Source organism: Cherax quadricarinatus, chromosome 58, assembly GCF_038502225.1.
Source record: "Cherax quadricarinatus isolate ZL_2023a chromosome 58, ASM3850222v1, whole genome shotgun sequence".
Taxonomy (NCBI): domain Eukaryota; kingdom Metazoa; phylum Arthropoda; class Malacostraca; order Decapoda; family Parastacidae; genus Cherax; species Cherax quadricarinatus.
In genome coordinates, this window is record NC_091349.1 from 801,036 (window position 1) to 820,896 (window position 19,861).

At 37.3% G+C, this 19,861-nt stretch overlaps 1 protein-coding gene across 19 annotated transcripts in view; it reads left to right on the forward strand.

Moving 5' to 3' along the window:
- Positions 1-19,861, forward strand: part of LOC128698016 (LIM domain-binding protein 2-like) — a 740,316-nt gene that overhangs the window by 698,347 nt on the left and 22,108 nt on the right. For 7 of the 19 annotated variants that reach the window (XM_070097474.1, XM_070097473.1, XM_070097465.1 and 4 more), the window contains one exon: positions 15,818-16,100. The exons of 2 other annotated variants lie outside the window; for them this stretch is intronic. In XM_070097474.1, coding sequence (XP_069953575.1) covers positions 15,818-16,100 — 283 coding nt within the window. Of the gene's footprint in view, positions 1-52; positions 4,593-5,525; positions 5,580-10,229; positions 10,363-15,817; positions 18,511-19,861 lie in introns of those variants that run through there. 10 more of the 19 variants (XM_070097483.1, XM_070097478.1, XM_070097476.1 and 7 more) reach the window with 9 other exon arrangements.

Here is a 19,861-nt window from a genome sequence, read left to right on the forward strand (position 1 = left end):
AAAGACAAAAAAGCTATTTATGCATACAACTTGAACTGGCTATCCTATCTAGGTGATATGAATCCCTCAATCGTGGAGTCTTCCATCGTCACTGAACACTTCTGCAGTCATCTCCAACATCCTGGTCTGTGGACCCACCAATCTGTCAGGTGGAGAAGTGGTGTTGCAAGGGACGACTACTGTGCCTCCTAGGGATGATCTGGGAACTCTTTGACGACCTTCATCACTCTTGGTCTTCAGTGCTGCAAGCGCATTCATGTCAAGATTTCCTGCAGGGATGACATCTCTGCCTCCTGTCATGATCTGGAAACTCCTTACAGTGTCCACCTTGGCCTCCAGTGTGTTAATCTCTGCTGGCTCAGTCAAGTTGAGATTTGACTAGACCATGTATGACACAAGGATTCCAAACAGTCACTGTCCACTTCAGCCTTAGTGTAACAATCCTTACCAGATCTGTCAGATAGAGGCTTGGCATTGTGGGGGGCAAAATCTCCTCAGATCAAGACATTATGGTGACCGAAGGTTGCCTTCTTCATTTTGCTCTTCCACACTCTTCTCTTTCACAATCATACTCTCATTTTTTATAAGTACACTGGAGGGAGTGAACCTAATATTGGCAGGGTAGGTGGGAAATATTTGTTACATGTGTTGCTGTGCTCACTATCATTCCCTCCCTGTCTCCAATGTGTTGATCTTTGCTGGCTTGGTTAGATTACAATTTGGCACCATAGGGAATGACATCTCTCCTGCCACTTGGTGATGCTTCAGGAACTGCCAATCACCATCCACTTCAGTCTCCTCTGCATTACTCTTCAGTGGCTCAGTTAGGTCAAGACACATGATGTCTTGACCTGGTGACAGAAATGATAGTTGTTTTCCCAATGACACTTGCTGGTCATGTCATGTTTCTGTAGCATCCAGCTGTCTACCTTGGCACTGCTACACTGAGAAACAGCCACATACTACCTGTGCCTGGGGAACTCCCTTGCTTGATTTGCCTGGAAGCTGGACTGCCCAGATGATGCCCATCACTGTCTGCATTTCCACATAGTTAGCTACTGCTGATCATGGCCTTCCTACAAGTGACTGGGGCTCCTCTTCGATATGGTCACTCACTGCCCAGTGTGATCAGCCCACTCTAGCCTTCCTGACTTTGATTTCCCACTGACCTGCATTCTGCAGCTAGCCCACTTGGTCACATACGCTGTCTGCTCCTTTGTTCTCCATCACCAAGACTTGCTTTGTTGAACTGGCTTCTTTTTGGTCTTGCATTCATGGCCAGCTGTATGACACCCCTCCAATGTCCGGTAGTCTGCTTCTATAAGCTGCTTAAATTGGGCCACTTCACAGCTGCTCAAATAGTGCATTAAGGAATGTGGAATGAAACAGTGAAAGTTGAATTCAGTGCTTGAGAACTTTCCTGTGATTATTCACGCATATTTCAAAGCAACTAACACATAAATAAAAAAATTAAATTAGTATAATTAAAACTACAGTTAGGGTCTACTAATACTGCAGAAGTTATCATGAAACCCGTCATTTATAATGGTGAGCAAACCTTGACTTAATATTTATAAATATTTCTCCCATAATTATATAAACCATGACACAAGTAACATGAACAAGGAATGTATTACGTATTTGGAATTTTGCCAGAATACAAGTTCTACATTATCATAAGACAAGGCTTCCTAGTTTTTGAACTTCATATATATTCTCCTTTAAAAAACTATTGAATTTGAACACGTCATTGTCCAAATTAGTTATTTCAACTTATATTTATTGAGACAATATTCAAGAATTTTAATTCAAGCAAAAATGACTAGGAATGAATTTTTCAAAGTGCTCCCAACCTACCAGGTGACCTGTCAGTTTAATATAAGAGTAGACGCTAAATTCGTGTCTGGTACTTAAAAAAATATCTTATTAAATATCTATGTTGTTTCAACCTAGCCACAAAGTTCTTTCCTATTGTCCACTAAAGATATCAGAGAACTGTTTGTATACAATATGAAAACCGTGTATAGCCACTTTAGGAGAGTTTTATATCACACACATTTCAATATACATGTATATGTCTTTCTTGTTTACTGCAACTATAAAGGACTCAACAGATTGTGGAAGACAGGAAAAGTTCTCAGATGTCAAAATTGGTTGGTAATTTATCCTTGGGAAATTGCTATATCTTTCAAGTAAGAGATGACAAATCACCCTTGTTTAACCCTTTCACTGTTATGACCCCCAAAATTAAAAGTGCCGACTCTTGCAATTTAAAAAAAAATATGTTAGGTAAAAGGACACAAATGCAACTAATGTGACATTTTATTGTGGCAACGTTTTGCTCTCCAGGAGCTTAGCAAGCCGTTACTAACAATACATGGACACAGGGTATAATATAGGCTGAGTGAGGTGTAATACTAGTGGTAGTGGTAGTAGTAATACATGTGGTAGAACAGTCAGTTTGTACATGAGTAAAAGGTTATAAAAGCTATTACTTGGGTAGCATAAAAATAGGTTAGACAGAGCATACCGAATTTGTAGTCCTGAGTTTCTTGATGAGGAGTGTACATATATATACCAAACCTTCACTGATCTATATTTTCCTTCATTTTTTCATCAAAGACTGCAAGAGCTCTACAGATCATTAATTCTCCATGCATCAACACCACTCCTAACAAAGTTATAATCCTTCCCAACAGCCAGGTTGCATTAAAAGTTTCTAAAGTACTTGCACAAAGTAACATGAGGGATGCTATCACATCCAGCACTTCCATAAGGGATCTAACCAGGACAAAATCGAACCACCATGATCCAGTCAATGCAGGAGTTTACACTATACCTTGTGGAGGCTGTGACAGAATATATGTAGGTGAAACAGCAAGGAACCTTGAAACACATCTCAATGAACACATTAAAGCATGTAGGAACAATAACTTGAACAACACCTGTGTACAACACCGGAATTTCACAAATTACCTCATGAAATTCAACGACGCCAGACTAGTGATCAGAGAGCCTAATTTCTGCAGACATAAATACCTTGAATCATCATTAATCGCTGTTTCTTACACAATCAAGCAAAATAAAGGCAGCTTCATCTAAACAATAAACCCTGCCATCATATAGTCGCTACTGCTAATACTACACAAGAACATAACAGAGGAGGAACACTGAAACAGGCCGTCTCAGTTCCAACCACTAACAGAAATATTTGTCTAACCTATTCTTATGCTACCCAAGTAATAGCTTTTATAACCTTTTACTCATGTGCAAGTTGATTGTTCTACCACGTGTATTACTACTACTACTACAACTAATATTACTACTACTGCCATTAGTATTACACCTCACTCAGCCTATACGTATATGCCCTCTGTATCCATGTATTGTTTCTAATGGTTTGATAGAGCTCCTGGAGAGCAAAACGTTGCCACAATAAAATGTCACATTAATTGTGCTTGTGTCCTTTTACCTAACATACTGTCAGTAATTCTACCAACAATACATGAAAAAAAATAGTAATTTTATGTTCTGTAATGGTAGAGAATTTTTTTTCTGAAGGTAATGGCCCCAAAAGTGCAGAATTTGATGAAAACTTATGGAATTATGCAAGCTCAAGGTTAGATGTCTGGGTGCAATTTAGGCATCTGTGATTTGCCGATGCTGAGTCCTATTTTAAGTTAATTCCAATGCTCAGGAGAAAGGGGTGCTAGAATATCTTATTATTAAAGCTATGGATAGTGCTTAACAATTAAGAATCATTCAGCACTACATGGCAGAGGTAAGAAGATAACAAGGAAAGAGGGGGAAGTGCTTGGGGGATGACGTTAGCAGGGAGGAGGAGGAGAAGTGAAAGTGTTGAGGAAAGTATATCAACAGGAAAGAGGGAAAGAGGAGTAAGTGTTGAGGAAAATACGTCAGCAGAAAGGGGGAGAGGAGGTAGAAGTGTTGAGGAAAATACAGCAGCAGGAAGGAGGGGAAGAGTGGGAAGTGTTGAGGAAAATACATCAGCAGGAAGGCGGGGAAGAGTGGGAAGTGTTGAGGAAAATACATCAGCAGGAAGGAGGGAAAGAATGGGAAGTGTTGAGGAAAATACATCAGCAGGAAGGAGGGGAAGAATGGGAAGTGTTGAGGAAAATACATCAGCAGGATGGAGGGAAAAAGGCATCAATATTTACAGAGTTACTTTATTAAATATCACAGTATATTCTCGTGAGCAACACAAAGCACAGTCGTATATCTCAATGTACTAATGTTGACCTGCACAAAGCAAAGCCAGAAATTCTTATAAATTTGCAATTAGATTTTTTTGATACTTGATCCAAATAAAAATAAAAACTTTAGAGCCTTGGTTGTACAAGATTATGAAGCAATTTATGTTTATGTAAGAACCTTTTGTAACTGAACTGTTTCAGAATAACTGGGAGGTAGGCTATTTACTTTACGGTAAATGCGAATGAAAAATGACAAAATTATTGGGAGCAATAACACTTATAATTACTAAATAGTGCTATATTAAAAAAAATCTTAATTCAATTGTTAGCCAAACCATACCCCCGGCCGGGATTGAATCCGCGGTCATAGAGTCTCAAAACTCCAGCTCGTCACGTTAGCCACTAGACCAGCTAGCCACAATAAGATTCATCCAACTAGGTATATTTCTACACCATAGGAAGGTTAGCACAGGCACCACTGTGACCACAAATGCAAGTTTTTACAGATGAATCTCCAGCTAGCGTGGCCGTGACGAACTCTAGCTCAAGTCCCTTCACTGTTGACGGCAGTGAAGGGACTTGAGCTAGAGTTCGTCACGGCCATGCTAGCTGGAGATTCGTCTGTAAAAAGTTGCATTTGTGGTCACAGTGGTGCCTGTGCTAACCTTCCTATGGTGTAGAAATATACCTAGTTGGATGAATCTTATTGTGGTTAGCTGGTCTAGTGGCTAACGTGACGGGCTGGAGTTTTGAGACTCTATGACCGCGGGTTCAATCCCGGCTGGGGGTATGGTTTGTTTGCAATCGTGTCATTACAATTTCTTGAGTCATGTTGACGGCAGTGAAGGGACTTGAGCTAGAGTTCGTCACGGCCACGCTAGCTGGAGATTCGTCTGTAAAAACTTGCATTTGTGGTCACAGTAGTGCCTGTGCTAACCTTCCTATGGTGTAGAAATATACCTAGTTGGATGAATCTTATTGTGGCTAGCTGGTCTAGTGGCTAACGTGACGGGCTGGAGTTTTGAGACTCTATGACCGCGGGTTCAATCCCGGCCGGGGGTATGGTTTGTTTGCAATCGTGTCATTACGATTTCTTGAGTCAATTGTTAGCCATTTGTGAATATGGGACCTCCACAGTGTTAAGAATTGGGCTTTACTAATTGTGTGAACTTTTCCTGATGAACTATACTGTACATGGATTTTGAAGAAATACTAATTTCAGTTTAATCGGTCAGTAACTTTAACCATTAACGTAAGAATGAGCGCATATCTAAACCAACTTTTAACAGCTTTCACATGTGTATCTTCCAGCTGGCTGAACAGGTGTAGAATTGTGATCCTCAGTCGACTTCTCAGCTTAATAAGGTAGTAATTCTACGCAAAAGTGTGATATTGTCTCCGCGTGTTCACTTGCCGCATTAAAAAAAAAAAAAAAAAAAAATCAGGTCAATGTGGATAAACTGATGCACCTTGGAGGTGGTGTGGTACCAGAAAAAAAAAAAAAGCCATCAGCAGCCTCTTTTACCCAGCTCTAGATTTAAAAACCATAACATATTGCTCTAATATAATGTTCATTGTGGTCGTTAGTACAACAGTTGTATAATTGTGATAATTCTCATTATGGTACTGAGGTGAACTACTGTGTATACAGCACAGTATAAATTTAATTAAAGGGTATAAATGAAAGGTGGATGGAAGGATATGTGAATGACTTCCAAGGCAGCATTGGAAGCAGGTTGTGAAGATGCAGGCTAGAGAATCTGCCAGCTACACTCTTGTGAATATATTAGACTGGAGTGAGATAAGATGTTTTAAAAATATAATGTAATGACAGAGTGTGAGCTAGTAGGACCCATGAACGGAAACTGGTGTGAAGTACATTATAGAATAGCACTGGAACTTTAAAGGCTAGATGGAGATGCGGTTCAGTGGGTTATCATGCAATCATAATAGCTTTTCTCCTTTAAGAAATGTACTTTAAATAATTATTTACAGTATTTTCTGGTACTGGAGCCAAGTCATAAAAATGACCCTTCACTCTTCCTTTTAATGTCGTTCACAGTAGAAAGAAAATGTCGTGGGGCCAAATTTTGTTGTAAAAAAGTTTCCACATAAATTTTTTATAATGATTAATAATATATTATTATTATAATCAAAACTAAGTGCTAAACCCACAAGGGTCATATAGTGCTGATAATGATTAATAATATTTTTGTAAATTAATTTCCTATAAGTGTATTGATAATTTTTCCATAAAATTTGAAGAAGCTTAGTCTTGACAGATATCTCAGGCTATTTTATATATTCTGTGTACCGTATTTAATTTGCTTCATAATACTTTCAAACTGACCAAAGCCTAAATTTGCTATACAGTATATAAAGACTAACACTTTAGGCTGTAAGTTGGTAGATATTAACCATTCAATAAGGTATTACTGTACCCTCCTGCCTTGTGTATGAAACAAAAGTCTGTTAAATGTTTTCCACATTGGTAGGAAGTTCTTAGACAGCAACCATCCAGGGATAAATATCACTGTACTACCATGCTATACAATTGTGAAAGTGGAAGCAGTGAAATGTTTGCTAAACAGATGCCTGTATTCTCTTAGCTCCCAGTTTTTCCACCTTGTGGCAGAAATCCATCTCTCTTCTGTTTCTAAATCCTTGGGGAGCCTGCAGAATGCTAGATTAAATTTATCACTATGTTAGTTATTATACCTAACAGCACAACAAGGAATAATCAAGATAAAGGCTTTCAAGGATGAGAGAACTCTCAAAACAGGCATGCTATGTGTATCTGTTTATCATTGATGCTTGATGCCCAACATGGTGAGTCAGCAAGTGGTGATGTCGCATGAAAAACTTCAATACTGCAAACATGCTTGTAGTGTCACAGTTGTTTCCCTTTAGTTCAACGGGTTTCAACATCGTAGGCTGTACACATGCTGTTGTTTTTCAGTCCTGGGAAAATGACCCATATGGATTTAGCACGTTTCTGAATAGTGTATAATAATAATTCGGGAGCTTCAACAATACATAAAATATCCCAGTTGGTACTAGTGTTAGCCACAATCATTTGATCTTGTTATGAATTTCAAGAAAATTAAATCGCCTCATACAGAGGTGCATTTTTAATTTATATGCAGAGATTAAGAATTTATGTGATTACCATAAACAGTTCTTAACGAAAATTATCCAGTATAATACAGTTTGAAGGTTTTAAGCACTTTAATAATGAAAGTTCAACAGCTGACATTAATGCAACATCCCATTAAAGACAGCCTTGAAAATGAGTGGATTGCTCTAGCATTTCTTCCCTCCTTTCCTCCTTTGCCCATCTTGCTTGTGTACACACAGTGTTATGCATGGTAGGAACAATGTACTCTTGTGTTCCATAGCTACACCTTGGTGATGCCTGCCTGGTACAAGGCTAATTTTTTAACACTTAAGGGTTTTCTAGGATTAAGAGAGCTCCTGCCATATATTTTATGTACAAGACACTTTTTGCTAGCATTTTTTATTTAAAGATTAACTTACATGATATGCAAGAGGTCATTAGGGGCTATACCTGCCAAATTTGGCAATAGTCCTGCTCAGGCTATTTTTTTGTGATATGAGTAAATGTATGTATATATGTGTGTATGTGCATGTGTGTGTGCTCACTTATTTGTAGTCCCCTATTTGTAGTTGCAGGGGTTGATTCATAGCTCCTGGCCTTGCCTCTTCACTGGTTGCTACTAGGTCCACTCTCTCCCTGCTCCATGAGCTTTATCATATCTCCTCTTAAAGCTATGTATGGATCCTGCCTCCACTACATCATTCTCCAGAGTGTTCCACTTCCTGACAATTCTATAACTCAAGAAATACTTCCTAACATCCCTGCGACTCATCTGAGTTTTCATTTTCTGGTTGTGACCCCTTGTTACTGTGTACTATCACTGAAACATCCTGTCCCTATCCACCTATCCAGTCCCTATCCAGTATTTTATATGTTGTTATCATGTCCTCCCCTATCTCTCCTGTCCTCCAGTGTCGTCAAGTTGATTTCCCTTAACCTCTCCTTGCAGGACATACCCCTTAGCTCTAGGCCTAGTCTTGTTATAAACCTTTGCACTTTCTCTAATTTCTCGACGGGCTTGACCAAGTGTGGGTTCCATACTGGAGCTACATACTCCAATATGAGCCTGATGTACAGAATCTTGAATGATTCCTTACTTAAGTGTTAAAATGTTATTCTTAGGTTTGGCAGGCACCCATATGCTACAGCAGTTATTTGGGTGATGTGCACCTCAGGAGATGTGTTCAGTATTATACTCACCCTAAGATCCTTTTACTTGAGTGAGGTTTGAGTCTTTGTCCCCTCCCCCTCCTAGCCTGTACTCTGTCTGCAGTCTTCTTTGACTTTCCCCATCTTTATGACATTGCATTTGGTGGGGTTAAACTCCAGGAGCCAGTTGTTGGACCAGGCTTACAGCATGTCCAGATCCTTTTGTAGTCCTACTTGATCTTCATCCACTTGAATTCTCTGCATCAGCTTCACATCGTCTGCAAACAGGGACACCTCTGAATCTAACGCTTCCATCATGCCATTGACATATACCATCAACAGCACTGGCCCTAGGGCTGACCCCTTGTAGAACCCCACTCATCACAGGTGCCCAGTCTGACACATCATCACATACCATCACTTGTTGTTTCCTTCCTGTTAGGTATTCTCTGATCCATTACAGTGCCTTTCCTTTTATTCCTGCCTGCTCCTTTAGCTTTTGCACTGTGTGCACGTGCGTGCATGCATGTGTGTGTATATTAGACAATAATAGATAAAAGCAATAGAAATAAATAAATGAAGCCGGGGAATAAATAAGAGCTTAGTTTTATTACCCAACCTGTTGTATATAAATACTAAGCTGTGCAAACAATTAACTTTCATTACATTAATGGTATACAGGAACAACAATAAGACATACTTGCATCACCTGGGTATCATTATTGGCAAGATGTTTCACCTAAACAGTAAGCTTTTGTTCTATTTAATACAGAGGCAATTGTTATACTGAAGACAGAAGAAGCGGAAAGGTAATTTGAAAGTGTTCAGTCCCTTAAGGTTTGATAGGTCTTCAGAGCCTTAAGACTTGATGGGTCTTCGGTACCTTAAAACTTGATAGGTCTTCAGTCCCTCAGACTTGATAGGTCTTCAGTACCTAAAGATTTGATAGGTCTTCAGTATCTTAAAACTTGATAGGTCTTCAGTATCTTAAGACTTGATAGGTCTTCAGTACCTTAAAACTTGATAGGTCTTCAGTACCTTAAGACTTGATATGTCTTCAGTACCTTAAGACTTCATAGGTCTTCAGTACCTTAAGACTTGATAGGTCTTCAGTCACCTTAACCTTGTTCTACAATAAATCAAGGGTAAGGGACTGATGTCCTTCAAGTTGCCTCTCCAGTATAACAGTCAGTTATGTGCCAGATTCAAAAAGTCTGCTGTACAGGCAAAACATCTCATCAATAAAGCTACCCAAGTGTTACACACCTGTCTTGTTCATCAAATATAAACTCTGTAATATTCACTAAACTTTTAACACCATCTGACTGAATTATTTAAGATTAAAAAAATTTTTTTTTGTCAAGGAACAAACTTAATTTGCATCGCTATATTAAAAATTACTAAACCCATATGGGTCATAGAACACTAAGCCTATTTTGCATATCATTCAAGCCTATCTGCATTTTTTAAGAAAGTAATAACGAAGAAAAGTGCAATAGTAGTGTAATAAAATGGCGCAATAGTTGCTGCTGCTGATGTTGATAGCTACCACAGCTTACACTATACTGAGCCCTGCTGCCTTGATTCTGAGGGGAAAATATTATCCAATTCTGACCAGGATTTTGAAAGGAAACAAATGTGAGAATAATTGTTGCCAATAAAGTCAGGTGAACTCCAGTTGCCTAAACCATGGTAGAGACATGCCTATGCTCCTTTCCCAGTCTTAATCAGCAACTGGCTTTTCCCAGGTCTAGAAATCCACAAAGCAAAAAGAGGAGCTGATGTATGGTCCCCCAACCAATTGCCCACCAGGATGTATATGATGAAGACAAATGTCCCAGGAATAAAATAGGGCAAATTCATCAATGATGCTGAGGGCCAGGGTAGAGCAAGATGTCAGTACTCCACTTAGGCCAGTACAGAAGATTTTTGTTGTTGGTTATTAATTAAAGGCTACGACTCCATGTGCTATATGAACCCTACTTCAAGTGGTGGGGAGGACCTATGTGGTGTATGCTGCAGTGTCCCTGGAAACTTAAAGCAAACATTTTCATCCCTTCACTGCACAATTTTTTTTCATTTAATTATCTCTAACACTATTATCAATTACCAGCTGTATAGTCCTTGTGGCTTAGCGCTTCTTTTTGATTATAATAATAATAATATCAATTACCAACATAGTCAATAACTACATAAAAAATGATGAAGCGGTAAATGACTGTTAAAGGCGTGGGAATGTATAGCTATAGTGTAATTATGGATTAGGAATGTTCATATACACACCACCCAGCTTATTTTTTTAAAATGTTATGGTATGTTGTTGGGAATTTTCCAGCACAGTTTGGAGATGGATACAATATTTCATTAGTGTTGCTTTGAAACCACTCTCTTTAGACATGCATTTATTGGGTTTCTATTGTATAAAAATGTAATAGTTACCATATTGGAGCAGATACAATAACAGTAAAATAATAAATTCATTTGACAATAATTCTGTCTTCTAGCAGAGACAAAATTATCTCTAAATAATTTTTATTCTGTATTGCATTATGATTTTTGACAAACTAGCAAAGTAACCCATACCAGCCTACAATATGTACAAATTACAGTAAACCCTCTATTTAATGGGCTAACAAGGGGAATGGGTGGCCAGTAATGGCAGCTGTGGTGTATAGAGAAAAGATTGTTTTGCAGCGATCATGAAGAGTTCTGTGACCAAAGGATTTTGTCCATTGTTTCTAAGTCTATTGACCGAGTGGATTTTGTTTCATATTTCAGAAGTCCATTAAATAGAGGGTTTACTATACTTCTAAAAGTAAAGTGGCCCGTACCTGATTATGTATAACTTAAATTTAACAGCCAACATGCATTAACTTTTTTTTCTGTCCAAAAATCTTAATTAACCATATTTAATAATTTAACCTGTTCTGTAATATAGTGATTAGTGTAGTATATCTATCACAGGTTCACCACCTCACCTTGATAATAATAAGTACTTGAATTAGACTGAAGAAACTTTAGTCAAAGAGTAAATGCAACACAGGCGGCTGCATCAGTTGCATTAGTTCATAAACATGACTGATGCATAAAGCACTTAGGATACACACTTCAGAACAAGCAGTCAGTATTTCTCTTGAATTATTATAGTTGCAAATAAGTACTAAACCCAAATGGTTCATACAGAGCTCTTTTCTTGAATAAATACACGAATGTTAACCCTTTGAGGGTCCAGACCCCCAATCTGAAAATCCTCCACAGGGTTCAAGAATTTAAAAAAAAAAAAAAAAAATATTTCTTTTGAAATGATAGAATCTTTTTATGAATGTAATAAAACAAAAAGTATGAAATTTGATGGAAGACTTACAGAATTACACTATCACAAAGTTAGCGGTCTCTGCGATATTTACGCATCGGCGATTTTGCCCACTTTGAGCCCTATTTTGGGCCAATTCCATTATTCCAGTCCACCAAACTCATAGCTATTTCGCTAGCACTCACTCCTTTTATTCTATTAACTGAGTACAAGAATCTGCCCATTTACCTATTTCAACTACCCAATAAAGTGATCTGAAATTACTATTTTGGCCAATTTCTCACAAAATTCAAGAAAGGCCAATTTCAAAATAGGGTCCAGAATAAACAATGCAGGCATTCCTGGCACTAAAACAACATTTCCTCTGTTTATCAGTTATGTTTCCAGGCTTTACAGATGAAATACATTTTGATTTTTTATTCACATGAAGAATTTTTATTCACACCAAAAAATAAATGATTTACTGTTATGCAATACAGTGGACCCCCGCTTAACGATCACCTCCCAATGCGACCAATTATGTAAGTGCATTTGTACGTGTATGTTTGGGGGTCTGAAATGGACTAATCTACTTCACAATATTCCTTATGGGAACAGATTCGGTCAGTACTGGCACCTGAACATACTTCTGGAATGAAAAAATATTGTTAACCGGGGGTCCACTGTATTGTAATAATTGTATAAATAATATCAGCGCATTCATGAACGCACATTAGACCCACCAGCTGACGTGTATTGGACACATGATGTGATCTGCTTACTCTTGAACATTGGCAAAGATCGAACATTTCCACTACTTTGAGCTCGATTTCAAGCTATTTTCATTACTAAAACTAATCAAAATCATCTCTATTTCTGTAATATAGCTTCCATTCTATCAAATAAATACACTGTCGCAGTTTTTTTTCTCATTATGCACTGAGTGCTGCAGGCTTTGCTTTATATGGTTCACACTTACCACATAAATGCATTCTTTCATATCTAGGCCCAAATTTACTGCTCACAGCTTATCTGAGTGAGCTGAGCTCATGATGTAGTACTACGGCTTGGACCCTGGCTTCAAAGCCGAAGAACTACGACTTTGAACCTTAAGTGGCTTACACTGTTCTATTAAAAACTACAGTACCCAAATATTTTTAAATGAATTCACACAGTTTTTTAAGAGGTTAGGCCAAGAGTGCCTACATTTATTTTACAATTTAAGAGCTGTTATCCTACATCTGCTTATTTAAAATTCTGGCTCTAGCACTACAGTATTGCTTTTATAGTTCATCTACAGGTATTAAGCAACATACTCCTAGGGAAGATACCTTGATGCTAGTGATAGGCTCTTGATTCAAGAAAGTCACTGTATGACCCCCTACAGGTTTAGCACTCCCATGAATAATAATAATAATAAATAAATAATATATAAGGAAAAGGTTCCATGGGGAAATGGAGAAAAATCTTTCCTCTGTAAGTCATGCGTGTCGTAAGAGGAGACTAAAATGTCAGAAGCAAGGAGCTAGTAATCCCTTCTCCTGTATAAATTACTAAATGTAAAAAGAAGAAAATTATTTTTTCTTCTTTTTGGGTAAAAAAGAAAAGAGTGAATGTGAAACTAGATGCATGCCACTGCTGTCTTTGAAGCTTGTGTGTTGTGAAAACCTGTACCATGTCTGATGAGTTGTAAGAATGAATGACTATGTTCTTGAAGAGTACAGCCACGGTGAAGCTGCTTGTGGTACAAGAATTGTCTTCTGGTTAGTTATGTCAGGTGGGAGTAAATATGGTCTTCACATCCTTCCTCTTCCTATTTTTTTATTTTTTTTTTTTTTTTTTTTTTTTTTTTTTTGACTTTCTTACCACCAATTTTTCTAACTTCTTTCTGTCCCTTTTCCTCCCTTCCCTTCTTTTATTTCCTCTACACACACTTTTCTTTGCCCTCTTCTCACTCCTCCCCCTTCAGTATTTACCTTTCTCCCTTTTTCCCTTCACTCTTCCCTTTCTCTCAACATTTCACCTTTCTCTGCTCCCCTTCTTTTCCTCACTTTTCTCCCCCTCCCCATCTCTCTATCTTCCCCACAACTGCTTCTTTAATATCTACATTTACATATATCATATACTCTACACTGATTATTTTAATATTACTCTTCAGTAAATTATGTTATAAGAATTATAAAATAATTTAAGTAAAACATTTAATTTCTTCATTATGAGTTACAAAGCAAAATTTATATTAAGGAATATTGTGTAGACATCATCACATCCAGATATTATTATTGTAAATGTGACCATATGGTGCAGTGTATTCCCATTTATGATTTAAGGAATATTTGCAGGAGAGTTCCATCAGGTGGTTGTTAGTAATATTGTTAGCAACAGTATTATTATTTTGGTAACCACACCAGCTATTTCCCACCAAAGTAGGGTGATCCAAAGATACAAACATTTACCATCACTCATTCAATAGCTGTCTTGCCAGAGGTGCACAGATATCACCATTCAAATGACCCTCCAGAACTATAACATCCCCACCCATTCTTCAGTGTAGGTACTATACTTCCCACCTCCAGAACTGTAACATCCCCACCCATTCTTTAGAGTACAAGCACTGTACTTCCCACCTCCAGAATTGTAACACCCCACCCATTCTTTAAAGTGCAGGCACTCTTATTTCCCAACTCCCAAATTCAGCTCTTAGGAGTGGATTATTATTATTATTATATTCCATGAAAAGCCCTGAATCTGTGGGGGTCATACAGCACTTATTTAGAAGTGAACCTTATTTATTTATGCTTTCTTTACTGCGTGAACATTTAATAGCTAGAGTAGCAAAATTGACATTAATGATAAAGTAGGAAGCACGTGTAGCATAGAATGGTATGAGAGTTGCACTGAGGCTTTCACTACCACCTCCAAGCACAATCGCAATTTACTTAAATTTTATTTTTCATTACTCGAAGAATTCTAATAAGATAATGCGCATTTTGTAAAGAATTAACATCAGCAAAATTAAGACTAGGAAAAAATTAAAGTACAGTAATGAAATGCAGGAACACTGACACTTGTCAGTGTCAGCATAGAAAAAGATGGCAAGGTATACCTCTCATCTTATACCCTTTTATCCCACTTACACTATGTTGTTCTTCTCATCTGATACCATGTTATCCCTCTCATACCATGCGGTAAATCTGTTCGATTCAATAATATAACGCTGTAAATTTATTTCTGCACAAGTATCTTAAGTGTTACATGATTGGGTTAATAGTATGTTTGTTACTTTTATGAAAAGCCCATATTTATACACATTATTTTGGACAGACTTAAAGTAGGACTAAGACTAAAAAAGTTTTTTATTCAATTCTGAACAATTTAGTGTCTAAGAATAATGAGTATTAAGTTATTTTCTTTTCTATATTTTTTCATTTTAGGTAACTACCCAGTAATCTTTTTTGAGTTACTTTTCTATGGCATTTAATTTGTGTTACAGTACCAGGTTTTTATATCCTATGAAAACTGTTGTTTATTATATACTTAAAATTACAGCATTGCTCAAAAACTGGCACAGCAATAGGTAGTCAGCATTAAAATGCTATATTAAGTATAAACCATTAGTTTGCACTGCCTTACATGATAGGTGGGAAGAAGGTATTGAATGTTACAAGTAATACAATGCAGATCTACACACAAAAGTGTAGCCATGGCATTAGTAGGGCTAGTCTCACAGAATAACAAAAGAAATACACTTGGTTTTAAGACTTCTCTCTTATTTTAAACTATGTCAAGATCATAGGATCATTTTTTAGGTAACATTTTAACCCTAGATAATAAGTGATGCAAGTGCTACTAAACATTAACTTTATGCTTCATAGGTACTATATTTGGTAGTGGTAGATGAAGTGACTACAGTAAAATTCTATCCAAAATTACTGATCAAAGTGAATTTGTTGTGCATTAAAGTAGATTAAATCCTAAAGATTAGGATAGTTTATTGCACTGTTAAGGTGATGTGCATACTGAGGTGTGTGGTGTGTGTGTTAGCAGGATGTGATGGTGGTTGGCGAGCCGTCCCTGATGGGTGGCGAGTTTGGAGATGAAGACGAGCGGCTGATAACCCGGCTAGAGAACACGCAGTACGACACCACCGGCGTAGAAGATGGCGGTAATGGTGGTGCACCGCAGGGAGCGGGACCTGGGGGTCCCGGACCCGGTCCTGCTGGACCCACCCCATTCAACAATTCACCGATGACCGCTGGTCCTGGTGGGCCTTGGCCTGACCCTGCACGACAACCCCAGGAGACTGATAAGAAGAGTCCAGCAATCAGTCAGTAGCCCACACAAATTTACACATTTAGCTTCTCTTATATGAAGTAGACCTAAGAATGAATGCATAGCTTCAGGAATGGCAATGTTTATTTGGAATGACCTCAGATTAGGACATTCCTGGTACAGTGAAGTTGTCCATGAGAGGAGAGCTGTGGAGTGAAGCAGATGGTGCAGGCCAACAAGTATTACAAAATAGTTGGCAATCCATCACTGAAGCATTTTTAATAAATTGAAATGTTAATAGTTTTTATTATTTTAATAGAAAAAATATCAAAATATAAATTAAAAATCTTTTGTTGTAGAACATGACTGATTTTAGAAAATCATTGTGATCAAGGGTTTTATGGGAAATTTTTTACAATTGAACTATGGACTTCAAAGATACAGAGGTGAAAACTCTGCTGACTTTACACAAGAAGGGTTGACAATCCTCCTTAGGAACTAAGCTCATAACCGACTGTAAGAAGGTGATTTAAGCTACTAAGGCAGACGTGTGGATATGGGTAGCAGAGAGCATTCTTCATGTACCCTGAAGCTTCCCATGAAGCTTCTCTTATGGCCTGTTTTCATATCGACAGTGGTGCACACTTGTGAATGCTTTGTAACTTTTATATTATTTAGAGAAAAATTAATAGGGACCAATGTTTTGGTCAGAGTTACAAGGTTATTACATTCTCTCTTGAGTTATATTGTCATTCTCATAAAAAAGATGGGCCGTTAATATTTTAATACAGTGTCATTCAGAAGAATGAAACGTGAGCCTTTGCAAATCTGCTTGTCGTGAGAGATGGTAGTTGTTCCTTTTTATTCATGTTTTATGGCTGAATGACCATTGTGTGGTGTGATGATTCCTGTGAAGTATTTATACTTTGGCTTGCAAGTGGAAAGTATTTTATGGATATTGGTGAGAATGTTATCAAGAGTGAGTCTTTATGTTGTGTGTGTGTATATTTGTAGTAGTATAAGTTTTAAGTATGGTACACGGCCTACACTAGCAATATTTCCAGGTATGGGAAGTATCCTGCACAAAATTCCTTCTTTTTTTTTTTAAACATATAGAATCTGCATTTATAACCTTCATTTATCACATTGGCAGAAATGTTATTTTTGCATGCATCATACTGCACAGACGATTTTACTATTATCATTTTCTTCAACTATTCCTGAGAGAACTTCAGGTATCCAAGTGTAGGTAGTCAAATGTGCTCTTAAGTTTATAGTAAGCAACAGTTATTAAGATGCCTCAAGATTATTGAGTGTATTGTCAACTATCTTACGTTTTTTTTTTTCCTAAATATATTGTATGTAACCTTTTACATTATAGCTTTGTTTGGTTTGACATCATTTGTTCATGAATTTAATTTTACCTCTTACATGTTACATTTTGTAAAGCATTTCATTATCTTTTTATACCAAATGGGACTTCATTATAATGCATATATAATATGGATGACTGGCAGGGTATATGACATTGTTATCCTATATTTTCTTCTGACTACATGAACAGCAGTTAATACTTGTATCTTTGTACAAATTTTCCAAGGAGTAGTAGTGTTTTTTCTAATCAAAATTCTGTACAAGCAATATGCAAAGGGAGACTGCAAGCCAGAGGCTTTTCCACATTTGGTTTTATACGATAACCTTCACTGAACAAAATATTATGCTTTAAAAAGGCATTTATCATCTTGGCATTTTCTTATACAATAGCATGTAAACTCTCTTCTATGTTCTCTCTTCAAACTGTCTCCTTATATCAGCCATTTTCTTTTTGTTATTCTGTACAGTAGTTTGATTGGTTTATGAACCTGCCTAGTAAACATTCCACCAGATAAAGTAAAAATGAAAATATTTTTATTTCTTCAATAAAACTTTAAAATAAATCTAATCAGAGGAAACTCTTCTTGTTCTTGCTTAAGAAAAATTGAACAGTTTGATATTTTTGAACACACTGGTTGCCTAGGAAGAACACACTGGGTGCCTAGGAAGAACACACTGGGTGCCTAGGAAGAACACACTGGGTGCCTAGGAAGAACACACTGGTTGCCTAGGAAGAACACACTGGGTACCTAGGAAGAACACGCTGGGTACCTAGGAAGAAACAGACTTCTTGTGAATCTCACAGGCTCCCATCTGCAGTCCATATCAAGTGAATGAGGCATTTCTCACAAACTCTCTGTACATTATGGTGAATGTTGAATGCGAGACTACACTTTAATTCTTTGGAGTTTGGTGTCGACTTGCCTTGGTTCCTCGTATCGAGACTCCTCCCTGAGAACTCTCTTGTGTTACCTCTCTTGTAAAGTGTACAAATCTTTGTTTGGATGTGATTGGTCGCCAAGATTTCCCGAGAGGAAGCTACTATTTCTTGTCTTCTAGAGCGAGTGATGATAATAAATATTTTTAATCTATGCTTATTTTGATTAACCATTTGTCGGTTTGTATACATCTTCCGTTTCCATGACCATTCACGCTAAAACGGACCCAAATTATAATTCACAATATTATAATTCAGACTTATAACTCGAATATAATTCAGAATTATCTTTCTAAGGGGAGGAATGATAGTTTTTTCTTATTAACTTTCGTAGTTTCCAAAACACTGTATAACCATAATGTTAGCCTTAAAAATACAACTATCACACAGCAAAATGAAAGGGATACTCTAGTCCTGTATATCACTTGATATGTGATAGAGTGGCACCACCATGCTGAAGAATGAGCCGATACTTAACAGCCTCTAAGACTTTGTCTTTCCGAGGTAACAAACGCACAACTAAAAATAAAATTATTGATGCATTTTCTTCAAGATGAAAGAAGAACACATGCACACACACAAGAGAATTTACTATAAAAGAAGATAATGATACGAAGCAAAAGACAGAAACACTGAAGAAACTAGACTTATACTTTATGCAAAACCTGTGTGGGTGATTCAGCCTGAGTGGTGGTGGCACAGGTCTCTGTCTACTAATTATAAGACATACTAATTATGAGATGGACACAATCCCTAATCAGTGGCCTCTTTTTCCAAGAAGAGTTATAAAGAAAGATGCAATATGGAATAGTTATATTATTTATAGTTGAATTATTGCAAGTAAAATACTATAAAGAAAATACGAGACTCCACTGGCAAAATTATTTAAAAATTAAGTGAACACAAAATTGGTTTGAGTAATACTATTATAATGTTAAAAGCTGGAAAGGAATCCAAGAATATGATATAACATGTGAACGATATGAGAATCAAAGGATGAAAGCTGGTAAGAATGGGTTTTTTAAAGCAAGTCAAAGTTATAAGTGGAGAAAAAATATTCACTAGTATACAAAAGTCTTCCATTGCTGTTAATGTTTTCGAGTCAGGTAGTTATGTAAAAACAGTTGTCACAAAACATAGGTAAAGGGGGAGGGGGTGTTTAAGGGAAACTAACACAAGAATTTTTTTTATATACGTACTACCGAATTATGATTATGGGGTATAGTGTCACTTCATGGCCCTGCTTCCTAAACTACCTTGGCCAGTATTACTAATTCCTAGTTTCTTTGGATTAATCATATTTAGTACTGAAACTGTTTATGGAGTTTGTAAATCATATGATGTATAAAAGGTTATGGGAGGTCACAGAATGTGTGAGGAGTTGTATAAGGTGATGTGTGAGATAAAGCATGGTATGGGTGGGGTTAGAACACTTGCCATGGGTTCTAACCCCACTAGTACTGTGGTTTGTTTGCAACTGTGTTATTACGATTTCGTGAGTCACG